The sequence below is a fragment of the Rattus norvegicus genome, chromosome 8 (genome assembly GCF_036323735.1).
Source record: "Rattus norvegicus strain BN/NHsdMcwi chromosome 8, GRCr8, whole genome shotgun sequence".
NCBI lineage: Eukaryota > Metazoa > Chordata > Mammalia > Rodentia > Muridae > Rattus > Rattus norvegicus.
In genome coordinates this window covers 43,686,510-43,706,342 of record NC_086026.1, presented here as the reverse complement: position 1 = coordinate 43,706,342, position 19,833 = coordinate 43,686,510, and the positions used below count along the sequence as shown (strand labels likewise).

The window sequence follows — 19,833 nt, the reverse complement described above, 5'->3', positions numbered from 1 at the left end:
AGACACAAAGAAGTATGTCAAGACAAGAGTCTGATCAAGACAACAATTTTATTTTTTCCCAAGGCTGAATTTATACCATAACAAGGGTAAGAGAGAGAGGGGGCAAGTGGGAAACATTTATGCAGGCCAAGGACACAGTATTCCTGTGGTCAGCTGATGTCAACAGGATGTTCGTTTTTCAGAAAGGTCATCACTTTGGTTATATTGACATCAGGTGTATTTCTCAGCAAGGTCACAACTTTAACATATCATTATTAATCCTGACCATCAGATTTGTATTAGTCTTGTGCAGCTGGCTGGGGATTTTCCATGGACCTAGTCACACTTAACTCTAACCATAATAACATAAATAATGGAGGATTTCAAGGGCATCGCTCACAACAGTTTACTATGTATAAGCTCTGGTTGGTTGGCATTGTTGTTCTTATGGGATTGCAAGGCCCTTCAACTCTTTCAGTCCTTCCTCCTGTCAAGAAGGAGTGGGAGCATGCACATTTTGGTCATCTTTCTTCTTGAGGTTCCTGTGGTCTGTGGATTTCATCTTGGGTAATTCTAGCTTTTGGACTAGTAACACCTTATCAATGAGTGCATACCAAGTTTTTTTTTCTGTGATGGGTTTACCTCACTCAGGATGATTTTTTCTAGTTCATTCCGTTTGCCTGTGAATTTCAAAAAGTCATTGTTTTTGATAGCTGAATAGTACTCCATTTTGTAGATGTACCACATTTTTTTAATCCATTCCTCTGTTGAAGGGCATCTGGGTCCTTTCCAGCTTCTGGTTATTATAAATAAGGCTGCTATGAACATAGTGGAGCATGTGTCTTTTTTTTTGGAGTATCTCTTGGTTATATGCCCAGGAGAGGTACAGCTGGATCCTGAGGTACTGGTAGTGCAATGTTCAGTATTCTGAGGAACTTCCAGACTGATTTCCAGAGTGGTGTACACCAACAATGGAGGAGTGTTACACTATATCCACATCCTCGTCATCATCTGTTGTCACTTGAGCTTTTGCTCTTAGCCATTCTGACCGGTATGTAGTGGAATTGTCAGATTGTTTTGCTCAGGAATTGGCAAGATTAATATAGTAACAATGACCATTTTGCCTAAAGCAATCTACATAGTCAATTCAATTCCCATCAAAATTCCTACTCAGTTCTTTATAGAGATGGAAAGAGCAATTTTCAAATTTATTTGGAATAACAAAAAACCCAGGATAGTGAAAACTCTACTCAACAATGAAAGAACTTCTGGGGGGAAATCACAATCCCTAACTTCAAGCAGCATTATAGAGCAATAGTCATAAAAAAACTTTAAGGTATTGGTACAGAGACCAGCAGATAGGTCAGTGGAACAGAATTGAAGACCCAGAAATGAACCCCCACACCTAGGGTCACTTGGTATATGACAAAGGAGATAAAACCATCCAATTGAAGAAAGATAGCATTTTTCAAAAAATGGTGCTGGTTCAACTGGAGGTCTGCATATAGAAGACTGCAAATCAATCCATTCTTATCACCATGTACAAAGCTTCAGTCCAAGTGGATAAAGGACCTCCACATCAAACCAGATACACTCAAACTAATAGAAGAAAGAGTGGGGAAGTGTCTCTAACACATGGACACTGGGGAAAATTTCCTGAACAAAACACCAATGGCATATTCTGTAAGATCAAGAATAGACAAATGGGACTTCAGAAAACTGCAAAGCTTGTGTAAGGCAAAAGACACTGTCATCTTGACATAACAACAACCAACAACCAAAGATCTTTACCAATTCCACAACCGATAGAGGGCTAATATCCAAAATATACAAAGAACTCAAAAAGTTAGACTCCAGGGAACCAAATAACCCCATTACAATGAGGTACAGAGTTAAACAAAACATTCTCAACTGAGGAATATCGAATTGATGAAAAGCAACTAAAGAAATGTTTAACATCCTTAGCCATCAGGGATGCAAATCAAAACAACGCTGAGATACCACCTCACACCAGTCAAAATGGCTAAGATAAAACACACAGGTGACAGCAGATGCTGGCCAGGATACGGAGAAAGAGGAACACTCCTCTATTTTTAGAGGGATTGCAAACTGTTGCATCGACTCTGTAAATCAGTCTGGAGGTTCCTCAGAAAATTGGTCATTCCACTACTTGAGGACCCAGCTATATCTTTCTTGGGAATATACCCAAACATGCTCCAACATACAACAAAGACACATGCTCCATTGTGTTCATACCAGCATTATTTATAATAGCCAGAAGCTAGAAAGATAGCATTTTCAACAAATGGTACTGTTTTTACTGCAGGTCACCATGAAGAAGAATGCAGACCAATTCATTCTTATTTCCCTGTTCAAAATGTAGGTCCAATTGGATAAAGGACTTCCACATAAAACCAGATACACTCAGACTCATAGGAGTAAAGTGGGGATGAGTCCTGAACACATGGACACTAGGGAAACTTTCCTAAACAGAACACCAATGGTTTATGCTCTAAGATCAAGTATCAATAAATGGGCCGCACAAAGTATCCTTTGTCTTGTTTCTGTAAGACAAAGGACACTGTCAATAGGATAAAACAGCAAGTAAAAGACAGTAAAAAGATCTTTACACACCCTACATGTGATAGAGGGGTAATACTCAATATATAAAAGGAACAAAAGAATTTAGAATGCCGAGATTCAAATGACTCTATTAAAAATATGGTATAGACACAAACAAAGAATATTCATGTAGGGATATTGAGTGACTTAAAAATACCTAAATAAATGTTCGACATCCTTAGTCATCAGGGAAATTCAAGTCAAAACAACCCTGAGATTCTACCTCATGCCAGTCAGAGCATTTAAGATGAAAAACTCAGATTACAACAGAGGCTGGCAAGGATGTCTACAAAGAGGAAAACTCCTCCATTGTTGGGAGGATTTTAAACTAATACAACCACTCTTGAAATCAGTCTGGTGGTTCCTCAGATATTTGGATATAGTACTACCTCAGGACTCAGCTATACCACTCCTTGGCATATATCCAAATGATGTTCCATCATATAACAAGGACTCATCATCCTTTGTGTTCAATGAAGCCTTATTGATAATAGCCAGATGCTGAAAAGAAAACCCAGAGGCACGTCCACAGAGGAGTGGACATAGAAAATATGGTACATCTATACAATAGAGTACAACTCAGCTATTAAAAACGACGACTTCATGAAATTCATAGCCAAATGGATGGAATTAGAAAATATAATCCTGTGTGAGATAACCCAATCACAAAAGTCACACATGGTATGCACTCACTGATAAGTGGATATTAGTCAAACAGCTCAGTTTCCCCAAGACAAAGACCAGAGGCCATGTGAAGCTCAAGAAGGACTAACATAATATGGATTCTTCACTTTTTCTTAAAAGGGTTAACAAAAGTATACCTAGGAAGAGATCTGGAGACCAAGATTGTAGGAGAGACTGCAGTAATGGCCATTCTGAGCTTGTCTGTCCTGGGGATCCAGCGCATATATGTACAGTCACCAAACCCGTACAATGTTGCCAAGAAGTGCATGCTGACAGGATCCAGATACAGCTGTCTCCTGGGAGGCTCATCCAGTGTGTGACAAGTACATAGGCAAATTCTAGCATGAAAACATTGAAATGACATTAGGATCCCCTTTGGAGGTGTTGGAGAAAGGATAGAAGGAGCTTGCAACCCCATAAGTACAAGAATTCGAACTAACCAAAGTTCACAGAGGCTAAACCACTACCCAAAGAGTACACATGCACAGGCCCATGGCTCCAACTGCATATCTAGCAGAGGATAGCCTTGTTGGTCACCAGTGGGAGGAGAAGCCCTTGGTTCTGCTAATACTGGATTCACAGTGCTTTTGAATATCAGGGCAGGGAGGCTGGAAGGAAGGGATTTTGGAGAAAGGAACACTGTTAGAGAAGTAAAGGGAGGGAGGATGGTATAAGGGGCTTATGGATGGGAAATCAGGTAAGGGTTTAACATTTGAAATGTAAATAAAAATACCCAATAAAAATATAACACTGACTCTAAATTAGGTTCTTTATAAAGAAATTCTCTCAGGAAAGACCTGGACAAAGTTCCACTGAGGCCCATTCAATAATCTAAATAGATTTTCATCTTTATCCAATCTTTCCTTTTGGCAAAATGTGCCTCTGTCTCTGTCTCTGTCTTTGTCTCTGTCTCTGTCTCTGTCCCTCTCCCTCTCCGTCTCCCTCCCCCTCCCTCAATCCCTCCCTTTCCCCTTTCCCTCATCCCTTCTCTCGTTGTGTGTGTTTGCTTGACGGCTGTTGTGTTTGGGTGTGAATAATTCAGTTAAATAGATTAAAATGTGAAAATGTACTTGTATAATGTTTTCTGGAGGATAGGAAGCTTGGCCAGAACTAAAATCTAATTTATCGGAGGTAATCCAAACTGTTTCCTCTTCCCAGAGAAAAGCAATCACATATTTTTGATAATCCTGATACAGTCTTAGTTTACAAAGAAGCATGGGAAGGTTAGCATGAATCATGTCCTGATATTTTCTTTTTGCACATTTTAAAATAGAAAGCTTGTGTTATCACAATACAAATGTTTATAAATGGGCTCCTTAAGGGAGTGTCTGTGTAAATTGTATTTAAAGTGAATTAACTCAGGATATTATTTCCTAAAAGGAGAACCATATACCTTTAAACATTGTTCAGACTATGGTTTACTACAATGGTAAATATTTAGAAAAATTTCATATGAAACAAAGATGTCAGGTGGATTTACCAATGTAAAAATTAGAGGAAAATATGAGAAACTCATTGTTATATATCATTTGGGTGGTAAAAATGAAGTTAATTTATCATCTTTCACATCTTTTCCAACTTTTTTTTCTGTTGCTGTGACAAACACTATCACCAAATGCACTTTGAAAGAGGTAAAGGCTAATTTTTGGTTACATTTCCAGGCCATGGTAGTCCTTGAAGGACTTAAGAGCAAGGGCTGAAGAACTGAAACAGAAATTATGGAGGCACATTGCTTCTTGGTTGACTCACTCATTTCTCTCAGATAGATTATTCCTGCCTAAAGTTGATACTATTTGTGTAATACTGTGCTCTCCTACATCAACTGGACAACAACAACAACTCAGTCACAATCATAGACCAATATGATTCAGGCAATTATTCTATTGACATTCCCTTTTCTAGGGTATGTCAAGTTTGCAAAAAAGTCTAACTAGGGCATCAGATACATTCTAAGAAAATCTATTATCTTGTAAGAGTTTACCCATGCTTCCTGAAGCTGGTGACTCTTCACCAGAAAAGGAAAACCAGACCCTCAATGAAGGGCTGTTTTCTTTCTCACACTTTCCCCAAATATCTTTAATTTTCCTTTTTTCATAACCTTTCATAGAAAAATGTCTCTGGAAGACAAACATAAATCTGCTATTTTACAACTCTTTTATTGAACTATGAAAATTATATGTAGGCATATATCCATTTTCCATGAACACAGAATTTGAAAAGTTTGATGTATCAGGTTGAAATAAGTAGTTTTCTTCTGCGTGGAAATTCAGAGTATCAGGCTTCAAATGTATTGGCCATCAGATCACACGAGTGAATCTCAGAGCCATGAGTACCTATTTGAAAGTTTTTGTGGAAAGTGCAGTAAGAGCTAAAACTTTGATTTCCTAGATGCATTGATTTAACACCGAAAGAGATACTGATTATCAATTTTGGGGTTTTGGGTTGTTGTTTTGGTTGTTGCTAATAAAAGGGGTATACAATATTTCAGTTTAGTATTCTAAATGGGGATAGCAGAGTTTCTTGGATACTGGGAGTATCAGGCACAAAAAAAGTACCTGAAGACAATTTTCCTTCTGGCCAGTTGGTTGCACTGCAGATTCCTGAAAAAGACCTGGAACCACGAAGGGGAATATTAACTCTGACACAGTTTTCCTTGAATTTAAGTTTTCCCTAAATGGAAGATTTACAGATGATAATTTTAGCATCACAAAGTTAATAAAAATCTGTGCTCCCCTCTGACTGTATGCTCAGTCCATTTCCTGGTATCCCATTGGCTGCTCTTGCTAACCTAGGTTACAATATTATCCTGCCTTCCTGATATTGGTCCTGTGTACTCTGTCTTCTTCTCTGCTGATTTCTGGTTTGAAGATCAATCTCACTGCAATGGGAAAGCATATCTTGCTGCTCCCACTGGGCCTGTCTTTGCTCATGAGCTCCCTGCTAGGTAAGGTACTGGCAGATGGTAGTGGTTGCCACTGTTAGGCAGACACACTGATTCTACAGTTTAGGGGATGTGATTAGCATGAAATAGGATAACATTAGAACTGACCCTGCTTCATTCTGATATCTATATCCACTTCTTCCCCTTGCTTCATCTGTTCGCACTCAAAGATGCTTTCCTTTGCTCCTCTTCATAATTTCTCATGCTCCATGTCACCATCCCTCTCTCTTTCTCCTTTCCACCTCTCTTCATGTCTGTTCTCTGGAGTGCTTAAGCATGTTCAGTTCCTCAAGTTTACATGCACATTGGCTTATATTTGGATTGTAAGTGGGAAAGGAAATTCATTACCAGGATGAAAACAGTAAAAATATTGATTCATCCAATCCAGTATGATAGAATACTAACTTTAAAAATGGACTCCTGTGAGGATTTCCTGTATCAGAGATGCTTCCCTTTGTTGTTTGTGCACTGAATACAATACTGTCTGATAATGTCAGACTCTTGTCCCTTTCTGCCATCTCTCTCTCTCTCTTAGATGCACTAGAATCATAATGCTGTGTGGTACTTTAGGGACCCCACATCAGAACTCCTATTTTTCATTCTGATAACTTGGTCTATTCTCATGGTATGAGGTTGCATTGATTTTCCAACTTTTTTTTGTAGATTCCTGAGGTCATGAACCTTCATGAATGTGTTATCTCAGCATACAGCCAGCTCTTTTACTGGGTACTGCTTATTTATTTACCAGAGCCACAAACTCAGCTCCAATTGGTGCTTGAGTTTGGAGCCTGAATGAGACCCTTACATTGGCTTTTGCCTTTTCAGCTTTGCAGTGCTTCAGATGTGAAAGCTTCGATTCTACAGGACTTTGTCAGTTTGGAAGATATAAATGTCAGACTTATCCTGGTGAGGTTTGTGCCTTTGTTATAATAACCACTCGAGGTATGTAAGCTCTGGGAGCTCTGAACGCAATCTTGCTTGCCCTACAGCGTTGAACCCATCTCCACGATGCAGATGGCAAATGCAGAAACTGAAGGAAGATGTCTTTGCCAGTAAAAGTGTGAGGGAAAAGTTCTTTTCCTTCTCTTAATGGCTCCCACTGACTGATAGTCAGACCAACAAATAAATGATGAAAAAATGTTATGAAAGATGTCTAGGTGATCCTTAGGCAAATTCAGGGTGAATATAGTCTAGTATGATAGGAATTGGATTTTAAAATTCCATTCAGCACTCTTGGAAATGAAGTCCCACCAGTGGGTTAGATTAATGGTTGAGGCATCGTGTCCCAGTGAGCCCACTTCAGTTATGGTTGTATTTTTATTGTACTTTCCATCTGACTTTTCAATGACTCATCAACTCTTTCCACTGATATTCACATTCTGCCTCTTGACATTTTTCTACAGATGGAAAATTTGTATATGGAAACCAGAGCTGTGCTGAGTGCAACGCTACGACTGTTGAGCATGGAAGTCTTATAGTATCAACAAACTGTTTCTCAGCCACCCCTTTCTGCAATATGGTACATCGCTGATACTTAATTGTATGGAAGGATTTTAGGTGAGTCCCTACTCCTTCCCTGTGCTCTTGTAACCTCATAGCCCTGGTCAGCATGAATTGCTGATGTTTCAAAAGTTCAACAGACTGGAGTGATGTTCTCTGCTTCCCACCAGCCCTGGCACTCCCTCATTCTCACATCATGGTTTCCTTCCATTTTCCCCTCTGTCCCTCCAACAAAATAGATAAATGGCACAAGTTGCTTCTTCTACACTCTCTGCACTGATTTAACAAACACTTTCTGTCTGTTGAACGCAGCACTGGGCACTGAGCACTGATTTTTGAAAAGTATTGAAACAGAGAGTCCAGTCCTGAGACCAGTCTTCTATGAAGATTCTGTATCTGACAGGGTGGCCAGATAACTATAACTTCCCTTTCATCAATCTAATCCATACACTGAGGAGGATATATTAGGAAGTTTTTGATTCCTGTGGCTCTAACAAACTGCTGTTTGAGAGAAAGAATTTATTAAGGTCATTATTTGAGATAGTTTTACCTTATTATGTTAGGCTATATTGGAACAGAGATGTTCAACTCTTGGCTTTCCGGAAGCAGGGTAAAATAGGAAGGGAACAGGACAAGTTTCAACCACTATGGGTTGACACTAAGTGGCTTATTTCCACGAAGTAAGATATATATCTATCAATAATCTATTCAAATTTCAAATGCATTATTAGGTCAGAGATACCTACCGCATCTCTGGAAACGATCTCACAGACACAGACAGATTTTAATGTGATAGATCAGACATTCTCAGTTTCATGTACTGACTAGAGTCAGATACCACAGGCTGAGAGTGCTTCTTTTCCAGTGTTCATTTCCCCAGTGTGGTCACATGGTCATGTGCTTCTTTATTCTTCAAGAAATTTCTAATTTTTAGCTTTACTCCTACTAATTCCATAGATTTTGAAGTTCTATTTCGAATTTTTTACTTTTATATTTGTACCTGTATGTTTACATTTTTGGCCAACCTAAACAGTGCAGACAATACTGTAAACAATTTCTAGGAATCCCATTCCACTCTGCCAAGACATTGCTTTGTAATATGTCATACAGGTGAAGGCACATACAAGATAGAACAAAGTACATCATTGGACTAGAAGGAAAGATGAATGGCAGAAAAGTTTCATAGAGAGGAGGAGACTGGTGTGAGGCATGAGAAGAAGCAGCAGAGAGAACATGGAGGCTGATGTTGAGATTCCTCTCTGCATATTTACAGGGTGTTAGGAATATACTTAAGGGATGGATGTATACAGGGCTTTTTATGTCTAGGTGGGCAATGTTTTCAATCTTATCAATTTCGTTAGAGGTTATGGTGTTGTGTGTTCTTTCATGTGGTGATTTAACTTCAAGAGCGTATGTGGTGGCTGGTGACACTAGGCTGCCATGGAATTGGGATATATATTTTGGGCATGGTGGCAACCTGCCTTGGAAACTAAATGAGTAGAGAGATTGTTACGAGTCTCAGAGAGAAGTCATCAGCATTGTCATATGTGATAGAGCAAATCAGGTTAGAGGCTTTGCTGACTGAGATGAGGATATCTACCAAATATCTTGGGGCACTGTGGTGTAGGATCTAGAGCGGGGTAAAAGACAGTATCAGTTTTTATAATTTTATAGCAACTTAGCTTGCTTACTCTATTTCGTATACAGTATACATTTGATGCCTTCTAAATTTTTGAGTAGGTCATAATAACTTTTTATTTATTATAAATTTTAAAGTCATATATTTACAAACAGTGACATCATTTTAACGCTCTTTTTTCAGTGCTCTTTATTGAGTCTTGACACTGGAGCATGCCAGAAAGAATAATCTACTGACCATGTCTGGACAACTCACTATGATTTCTACATCGTGTTTTCTGACTACATGTATATCATATGTTCTTGGGTGATCTGTAATAAATTGAAAGCCTTACATATTTTAATTTGAACTATATGCTGTTTAAATTATTTTTTGAACTTAATTTATTTATTTACATCCAAACTGTTGCCATTCCTCCTTGTACCCCCTTCAGGTTTCTTCACCTTATCCACCCTCTTCTGTACTTCAGAGAAAATGTTCCCCCAATTCATGGCAACCCTTACTCTGGGACATCAAGTCTCTACATGATTAGGTACATCCCCTTACACTGAGGCCAGGCAAGAGGATAAGTCTTCTGCTACATATTTCCCAGGAGCCTTAGAATAGCCCATGTTTGGTCTTTGGTGGGGGTATAGTCTGTAGCAGTATCCGGGATCCAGGTTAGTTGACACAGTTTCACTTCCTATTGGGGTTGCCATTCCCTATGGCCCCTTAAATCTTTTTCCTAGTTCTTCCATAGGGGTTGCTGACCTCAGACCATTGGTTGGCTATAAGTTTCTCCATATGTCTTAGTCAGGCAGATGTACAACCTATCAAAGGACAGCCATGCTAGGCTCCAAAATTGCATGTTGGACCAGTCATAGACAAGCTATTCCTTCACTCTTGGGTCCATTTCTGTCCCTGCATTTCCCATTGATAGGAACAATTCTGGGCCCAAAAATTTGAAAGTGGGTTGGTGTTCCCATCCCTCTACTGGGGGCCCCTTTTAATTACAGGAGGTAGACTCTTCATTATGGACTCTCCATCTCCCTATGTTGGGTATTTTGGCTAAGGTAACCCACATTGATTCCTGGATGCCTTTTACATCCCAAGTCTCTGGAACATTCTAGAGGTTCTTTGCACTCCCCATCCCTACCCATGGCAGCTATATATTTCCATTCATTCTCCTGAACCTCTGGGCTTCTCTGCGCTCTCTCCAATACATGATCCTGTGCCCTGCTTTCCACTCAGGTATTTTTCTCCATCTGCCTCCCATGAGTATTGTGTTCCCCTTTCCAAGTGGCATTGAAGCACCCTCACTTGGGCCTTTCTTCTTGAAAATCTTCTTTCAATCTCTGGGTTGTGTGATAGGTCTCCTGCACTTTTTGGCTAATATCTACTTATTAGTGTGTACATACCATGCATGTCCTTTTGTATAGCTCATTCAGGATGATATTTTCTAGATCCATCGCTTTGCCTGAAAATTCATGATATTCTCATTTTTAATAGCTGAATGGTAATCCATATTGTAAATGAACCAACCACATTTTCTGTATCCATTCTTTGGTTGGGGTACAACTGGGTTGTTTCCAGTTAGTGGCTATTATGAATAAGGCTGTGTTGACATAGTGAAACACATGTTTTTGTGGTAGGGTGGAGCATTGTTTCAGTATATGCCCAGGAGTGGTATAGCTGGGTTTTGAGATAGAACTATTTACAATTTTCTCAGGAAAGGCCAGCTTAATTTTCAGTTGTTGTACCAACTCACAATTCCACCAGCAGGGGAGGAGTACTCCTCTTTCTTCATATTCTCACCAGCATATGCTGTCACCTGAGATTTTGGTCTTTCCCATTTTAATTGGTGTAAAATGGGATTTCAGGGTTGCTTTGATTTGCGGTTCCCTGATGACATGTCTGATGTTGAACATTACTTTAAGTGCTTCTCAGCCATTTAAAAATTCAATTTAAACATTTTCACATTTATTAATATATGGATGGGTGTCAGCCTCTGTGTTTGTGTTCATATTATTCACATTCAATGACAGATTTATGTTCTAAACAACTTATGAGCTCCATGATCTCTTTGTACCACATTGGGTCTGAAATTTGAAGTTGGTTGTCTGGCTTGGCACTCAGTCCCTTATATCCTGAGTCATCTCTGCTTTCAAATGTTAAAATCAGATAATTAGGTAGTTGTTGGGTTGCCTCGTATTCCTGGTTTTTTTCTGTCAAGCCTAATGACAGGACCTATATTCCTGGCACCCAAATTATAGAAGATGAGGATAGATTACTACAGATTTACATCTGGTCTTCCCAAAATGTCCATTGCAGTGTGTTACACACACACACACACACAGAACACACACACACACACACACACACACACACACACCCAGACAGACACAGACACACACACACACACACACACACACACACACACACACACACACGGACTGTAATGTGCCTTTGGTGTCAAAAAATCATGCCCTCTTTGTCATGCTTTCCCAAACTTTTTAATTTCCATGTTTCCATATTATAGAGTTCTATTTTTTTTATTTTTGTTGTTGCTTTTTAAATATCCAACCCGGGTTTTTTTTATACAGTTTATTAGAAGTGACACCAACATAGTGAAGCAGATGTTGTTGAGGTGTTACAGGTTTACAATGGTAAGTCTAGCACTTGGGAGAGGAAGGCTGCTGAAAGAGGAATTCTTCAGTCTCAGCTACAAAGAGTTCAATGCCAGCCTGAAATATATGATACACCATCTGAGAGAGAGGGGGGGAGGGAGAGTGAGGGAGAGAGAGTTTGTGTGAAGGGGCAAATGATGTTCCAATTTGGAAGCTTCCATATCTGCTCCTACAGTAAAAGATTTCTGTCTGAAGTTTCACAAGAATCTTACCAAAGCACTTAGATATATTTTTCAATTCTTACAGTACATCTATACCTCTTATACTGTCTCCTTTCTTCCTTCTGACATTGGACTTTAACACATGACCTCAATCTTGATAGAGAAGCTTTCTACTATTGACTTGAATTCTAACCCCAAGAGACAGGGTTTGATTTACTGGTTTTTGTGTGTTTCTTGGGAATCAAACTACATGTAGGCAAACACTTTGCTCCCTGAGCTGCATTCCAAGCCCAATAAGTGTCACTGCTGTGTTTTTACAATATTCTCATAGGTCAGCTTGAGATTGTCATATCTTTCTACATGCATGTGCATTCTTCATATTTTTGAACATTATTTTATTTTGTGATTTCTACACAATTTATACAGTTCCTACATTAAGGATATTTTGATTATTATAAACTTGGTATGATTACAAGAAAAAATTCTGTAAATATTTCTGAGAACCAGATAGTCCCCCAAGTAAAGGGGTACAATTTGAACTTTTGACTCCTTGTTGTTCAATGTGATTCACATTAGGTAAAAACTTGTATTGGGTACCTTTCTATATTTTATATCCTGCCATATTACCACACACCAGACAAAAACACCTTTAGGAAGGAAAGGTTTCCTTTGGTTTACTACTAAAGGGTGTATTGCCCCTCCTGGCAGGATATGCGTGGTGGCTGGAATGTGTAGTAATATTCATATACTGTTCATAGTCAGGAAGCACAAAAATGGATGCCAGTGCTCAGATTTCTTGTTTGCTTTATTATTCATTTTCTGTTCATACCAAAAAGCCAGCACATGGCCGAGAGTTGGGTATATTTCAAGTGTACTTCCTTCATTAAATATGTATGGAAATTCCCTCCTACACTGTATGAGGGTGCTATAAGTGTATTTATAAAGTATTTCTAAATCTTGTCAAGTTTAAAACGAGGATTAACCATCATAAAACAGTACATAAATTATGTACTTTTCAAATGGCCAAAAAGCACCTGAAGAAATGTCCAACATTATTATTCATCAGGGAAATGGCCGTCAGAATGGCTAAAATTAAAAATTCAGGTTACAGCAGATGCTGGTGAGGATGTGGAGAAAGAGGAACATTCTTCCATTATTGGTGGGATTGCAAACTGGTAAAATTCGACATTCCACTACCTGAGGGCACAACTATACCTCTCTTGGGCATATACCCGAAAGATGCTCCAAAATACAGCAAAGAAACATGCTCCCCACTATGTTCATAGCAGTCTTATTTATAATAGCCAGAAGCTGGAAACAACCCAGATTCCCTTCAAGAGAGGAATCGATACAAAAAAATGTGGTACATCTACATAATGGAGTACTACTCGGCTATCAAAAACAATGACTTCATGAAATTCATAGGCAAATGGTTGGAACTACAAAATATCCTAAGTGACGTTACTGAATCAAAGAAAAATACACTTGGTATGCACTCATTGATAAGTGGATATTAGCCATAAATCTTGAATTACCCAAGATGCAATCCACAGGCACAGAAAGCTGTAGAAGTAGGATGACCAAAATGCGGATGCTCCCACTCCTTCTTAAAGGGGGGGAAATCCATAGAAGGGGATATGGAAGCATAGTTTAGAGCATCGACTCAAGGAATGGCTCTTCAGAGCCTGACCTTCAGGTGGCCCATATATATATATATATATATATATATATATATATATATATATATATATATATATATATGTATATATATACAGCCATCAAAACTAAATAAGATTGATGAATCTAGAAAATGCATGCTGAGAGGGAACAGATATAGATCTCTCCTGAGAGACACATCCAGAGCATGTCCAGGGCAGAGGTCAAAGCTAGTAGCAAACCACTGAACTGAGAATAGGACCCCAATGAGAGGGAATTAGAGGAAGTATTGAAAGGGTTGAAGGAGCTTGCAACCCCATAAAAACAACAATGCCAACAAACCAGAGCTTCCAGGAATTAAATCACTAGGGAAAAAGTATACATGAACTGATCCAGGGCTCCAACCTCATATGTAGCAGAGAATAGACTTGTTGGGTCAGCAGGGGAAAGGGAAGCACTTGTTCCTTCCAAGGTTGGATCCCCAGTGCAGAGGAGTATGGAGGTGGCTATAAGGGGGGGGGGTTGTATAGGGGGAATACCCGTCTGGGGGAGGGGCAGGGAAGGGTATGTTGGTTTATGGACAGGAAAGCGGGGAGTGGAATAACCTTTGAAATGTAAGTAATGAAATATGTCGAATGAAAAGTTGCAAAGAATACGTCATTTTCCTTGACTAGCAATGAATACTTTTTGACATGAGTAGATGTAGTGACCTAGATTACAGTCAATTGTACAGTATTTTTTTAAATTAATTAATTTATTTATTATTATTGGATATATTTCTCTACTTACATTTCAAATGTTATTCCTTTTCCCGGTTTTCTTTTTCTCCATAAGCCCCCTATACCTTCACCCTTCCCAAAAAGGGTGTTCCCACCCATTAACTACCCCTTACAACTCCACCCAACATTCCCCTGCACTAGAGGTCCAACCTTGGCAGGACCAAGGTCTTCCCCTTCCACTGATGCTCCAACAAGGCTATGCAGTTGGATCCGTTGGTCAGTACATGTATAGTCTTTCCCTAGTGGTTTTGTTCCTGGAAGTTCTGGTTGGTTGGCATTGTTTTTCTTATGAGGTTGCAAGGCCTTTCAGCTCTTTCAATCATTTCTCCAATTTCTCCAGTGGGGTTTGCTGCTAGTGTTCATCTCTGTATTTGATATGCTCTGGTTGTGTCTTTCAGGAGAAATCTATATCCAGTTCCTGTCAGCATGCACTTCTTAGCTTCATCAAATATATCTAGTTTTGGTGGCTGCATACATATGGGCCACTTGTTGGGCAGGCTCTGAATGCCCTTTTCTAAAGTCTCTGCTCTATCCTTTGCCTCCATATTTCCTACTATGGATATTTTTGTTCCCCCTTTTCAGAAGGAGTAGATGTGTCCACATTCGTTTTCCTTCATCAGGAGCCTGTGGATTACAACTTGGATAATTCAAGATTTTGGGCTAATATCCACTTATCAATGTGTACATACAATATGTGTTTTTCCGTGATTAGGTTACTTGACTCAGGATGATGTTTTCTAACTTCATTCCATTTGCCTATGAATTTCATGAAGTCATTGTTTTTGATGGTTGTGTAGTACTTATCGTGTAGATATACCACATTTTCTGAATCTATCCCTCTGTTGAAGGGCATCTGGGTACTTTTTAGCTTCTGTTATTATAAAGAATTCTGACACGGACATAGCTTTAATCATAATAGACAAAAATGTCGCTCAGCAGAAGAATAGATGGCAAAAATGTTCATTTACACAATGGACTACTCAGCTATTAAAAATGAGGTCATCATGACATTTGCAGGCAAATGGATGGAAGTAAAAAAAAAGCCCATCTTGATTAGAATAACCCAAATCAAAGGTACATGAATTTTATGTACTCATAAGTATAAATAAGTCATAAACTACAGAATATTCACACTACAATCCATATGCCCAAAGATAAATAACAAGCAGGACTGATGGTAGGATGCTTGAATCTCACTCAGAAAGTGATACAAAATTGTCATCAGAGGTGGATGGTGGAAGGAATATGTGTTGGAGAGAAGATGAGAACTGGCATATATGAGGTATCACGTATATAGAAGATAAACTGATTGGTCCTCTTGCAGGTTCCCCAATAACTGGAGCAGGGGCTCCTGATTCTGTTGCTTGTCTGAGTATCCTATTCCCCGTTTGAGCTGGTTTTTGTGCCTCAGTGAGAGCAAATGTGCTTAGTCTTGATGTGTCTTGAGGTGAAAGTGTGGGTTAGTACCCAAGGCAGATGTACACTCTTCTCAGTGCTGAGGAGGACAAAGGAGGTAGGAGAAGGGATTGAGAGGAGCAAATGTGATCAGGATGGAAAATGAATCAATACACATATTAATGAGAAAAAAAACATTAAAAAACTGCAAGGTTTGCTTCCCAAGGAAGCTGGTTGATTAAGAAGTGATAGAGATAATTAGTTTTCCATGTGTAATTGCTTAAGGTCTGTGATGTGCACATGAGAGTTTCTCCTACTTATATACATACAGAACTTTACACATAGATACTCTGGAAGAAAAGGTGAAAATCTATGTTGATTAAACCTAGATGATCAATGCCTTCATCTAGGTCGCTTCAGTGTTAATGGCGAAGTCTTCCATTTCTTATTCTTATGTTTTGAGGCATGATCTGTATGTAACTTACTAGTTAGGCATGTATACAACACACAAAGACCATGGAAGACTCAGGAACAGGTACATAGGTTCATAGCATTAGAATGATGCAAACACCGTGAAATTCTTACATTTAAAATATTTCTATATATTTAATTTTTTGGAAACAAGGCCCAACATTTACTCTTTTCCAGATCCAACAAATGATATGTCTAGTCCATCCTGGATATCATTTCTTTATCACTTTGCACTGTCAACTGCATGTGTTGAAATCCATCAGCCTCTGAAGCCAGGTTTAAGAAATTCCCATCAACCAGACTACTGGATCGCAGCAGAGTTCTTCATATACCTGCAATTGCTTTCTTATAGGTTAACAAAAACTTCTTCCTTTAATAGTTACCATATAATGAAAATGAAAATGTATAGTATTTAGCCTCAGCTTGCCCAAACAACCTCAGCCTTTAGTGAGAAAACTTGCATCTGAGAGGGAAGACATGAGGTAGAGTTGTAGCAAGATTGCTTCTGCAGAGGTCCTGGTTAGACTTGGTCAGAAAGACAGATGTGACACCCTTTACCATGCTATCATCTCAAGAGCACACCGTTGAATCTGCCATGAATTCATTGTGGTGCTTCCTTTAGATTTCTGTGGAAGAATCGGAAAATAAGCGAACCCTCCATTCTATCCTATATCCCTGATGTGATAGCAGCATTTCATATCTCAAACATGCTGAAGTTAAGGGTATTCCTTGGAAAGAAGGTTTAGCTAGATAGGGCTTTGAGGAGCAGACAATGTAATAGGAGATTAAAATGCCTAAAATTCATCAAATCCATTATCAAGCTAAAAAGAAAAAATATAAATTAACAGGGCTGCAGAAATTATTCAGATTTTCTTTTAAAGACCATCACTCAAGCCCAGCATCCATGTGGTGGCTGATAATCATCTTTAATTCTAGTTACAGGGAATAAAATGCTCCCTTTTGGACTCTAAATCCAGTATGTATGCATATGTTACGTAAAACATGCTTATAGGTAAAATACCCATATGCATTTAATAATATCTTTTGAAATAACAAAATGTTGTTATGAAAGAAATTAATTAAAAATATTGATCCCTTCTAAGCATACTGGCCTGCAATGTAATTTCAGCTCTCATAAAGCAGAGATAGACAGAGATCTGTGAGTGACTGATAAATCTTTCCTATATAAGAAAGTCCAGTTTACAAAAGGATACAGTATGAATTCTTGTCCCAAGTTTCAAAAAGGAAATAACAGAATTTGCCTGAGGTGAAAAGAATGGTAGGAGGAGAAAGTTAAAACCAATGAAAGTGCCTGGATAGATCTGGAAGCTGATCATGGGCATATTTCTGAAATGTCCCTCCTTTATTCTAATCATTTCTGCAAACACTAGAGAGGAATGATTCTATTCCTCATATCGTAGGACATTTTTGTTCCTATTAAATTACAACAGATTATAGTTTATTTAGATTCAGAAACCAAGCAGTGGAATTAAACTTAATGAGAAAGGCAACTACTTTCTTTGTGGCTAAGACCTATATGTAGATCTAAAACTTGAGAGGGTGCTATACTTAAGAGATTAAGAAGGTTTCCCATCCCCTAATGCTTTTCTCCATCTCAGCTTCTCTAAAGAAGGAATTTCTATGTTTAGTCCCTAGCAGAAAATATAAGAAAAATAAAATGTCTGTAGCTCTAGACAGAAACTGGTCAGAAGTTTGCAGATTTGGAATAATATCTGAGAATTTCTTTGGTCACAGATGATAATAGGTGCAAAAGTTAATATTAAAAATTACATTTCCCATTACATAACCTAGAAAACCACAGTCTCTACTACAGATGTACAAACAATGCCTCAGCTCCAGACAGAAATAGTCCTCCAAAACAAGAAAACCCTAGACACACTTTCGGCAGAAGTCAGATCTGTATGTGCCCTGATTAAGGAAACTTGTTCTTTCTACATCAATAATTCAAAAGAAATAGGGGGGGAAATCTCTGTCAAATAAGACAAAAGTTCAAACCTGACAGGGGATAACTCAAGAATTAGTACAGATCATCTGGTTTGGAAAGATCTTTGGTACCATTTCTCAGTTCGTTTAGGCTCTCTTTGTTCCTATAGTTTCTTTGGCCTTAATCCTATTTTGCAACGTTGGCTTACTTAATGTTCAAGTACAACTATTTAACAATGAGCATGGACCACATGGTGACCACTGCAGCTTGAAATGTTCCAGCCTATCTACATCACAGATTCTAGATCACATCATAATATTACTTTCAGGTTTGATTATTTACTATGTCTTGTGAGAGTTTCCTTATCCTTCCAGAAAGTTTTGTATTGCCTTGGTAGAGGGTGTGAGTATATACAACTGCTATCTTTGAAAGCAATATAATTCTTTGGGAAAAACTTCACCATAGTGGAATCATACAGTACTATATCTCTGTCTACTCCAACACTGGGATCCCCATAACACACCCCTGTTTTCTCCAAGAATAGAGAAGTTACAGATTTATGAACTGAAAGGTGGTTTCAGGAATCTTTAAGCATCTGCTGGCAAGAACGAAAGCACATAATCGAGAGAGGCAATGAGACTAGACCCAGAATGTGGGGACTTAACAGTTGAGGGCAAAGATCAGTTAATATGAATACAATAATGACCCTGATTAATTCCCTGTGTAAGTGACTTTCAGGATGAATGGCAAGGACTGATATACCCCACAAGGTGCAGATTCTGTTCAGAATCTGCCATATACAGGAGCATACATTGAAGGATAAGATGGTGTGGTATATGCTTGCCTCAGCCACACATATTCTAAAATTGGAATGATACATTACGGCCCCTTAACAAAGATGAAACATAAATTTGTGACATGTTTCATGTTTTTGAAGTTAGAAAGTACATGCTGACAGTAGCTTGTCACAGCTCTTTTCTGAGAGGCTTAGCCAGAGCATGTCAAATACAGAGGCGAATGATAGCAGCAAACCGTTGATCTGAGTATGGGGTCCCCATTGGAGGGATTAGAGAAAGTATTGAAGGAACTGAAGGGGCATACAACCCAATAAAAATAAAAATACCAATATACCAGAGCTCCCAGGGACTAAACCACTACCCAAAGACTATGCATGGACAGACTCATGGTTCCAGCTGCACATTTAGCAGATGATGGCATTTTTGGGCACCAGTGGAAGGGGAAGCTCTTGGTTCTGCCACAACTGGACCCCACAATGTAGGGGAATGTCAGGGTGGGAGTGGGAAGGGGGAAAACCCTTATAGAAGAAACAGAGGAGGATGGGATAGGGGCCTTATGACTGGGAAACCAGAAAAGGGAATAAGTTTTGAAATGTAA

The 19,833-nt window shown here is 38.8% G+C and overlaps 1 protein-coding gene and 1 pseudogene across 1 annotated transcript; both read left to right on the top strand.

Moving 5' to 3' along the window:
* Nucleotides 1-6,036: 6,036 nt before the first annotated feature.
* Rup2l1 (urinary protein 2 like 1) lies at nucleotides 6,037-9,714 on the top strand. The gene is made up of 4 exons (XM_039082300.2): nucleotides 6,037-6,229; nucleotides 7,052-7,168; nucleotides 7,630-7,783; nucleotides 9,549-9,714. The coding sequence occupies exons 1-3, from the start codon at nucleotides 6,169-6,171 to the stop codon at nucleotides 7,755-7,757; spliced, it is 306 nt and encodes a 101-aa protein (XP_038938228.1). The 5' UTR covers nucleotides 6,037-6,168; the 3' UTR covers nucleotides 7,758-7,783; nucleotides 9,549-9,714.
* Nucleotides 9,715-19,276: 9,562 nt separating this feature from the next.
* Nucleotides 19,277-19,371, top strand: LOC120094426 (U6 spliceosomal RNA; annotated as a pseudogene).
* Nucleotides 19,372-19,833: the final 462 nt, after the last annotated feature.

Coding starts and splice junctions, on each gene's coding strand:
- Rup2l1 (XM_039082300.2), top strand. CDS start 6,169: ATGGGAAAGCATATCTTGCTGCTCCCACTGGGCCTGTCTTTGCTCATG. Junction 6,230..7,051: donor GCTCATGAGCTCCCTGCTAG/GTAAGGTACTGG, acceptor TTGCCTTTTCAG/CTTTGCAGTGCTTCAGATGT. Junction 7,169..7,629: donor TGTTATAATAACCACTCGAG/GTATGTAAGCTC, acceptor ATTTTTCTACAG/ATGGAAAATTTGTATATGGA.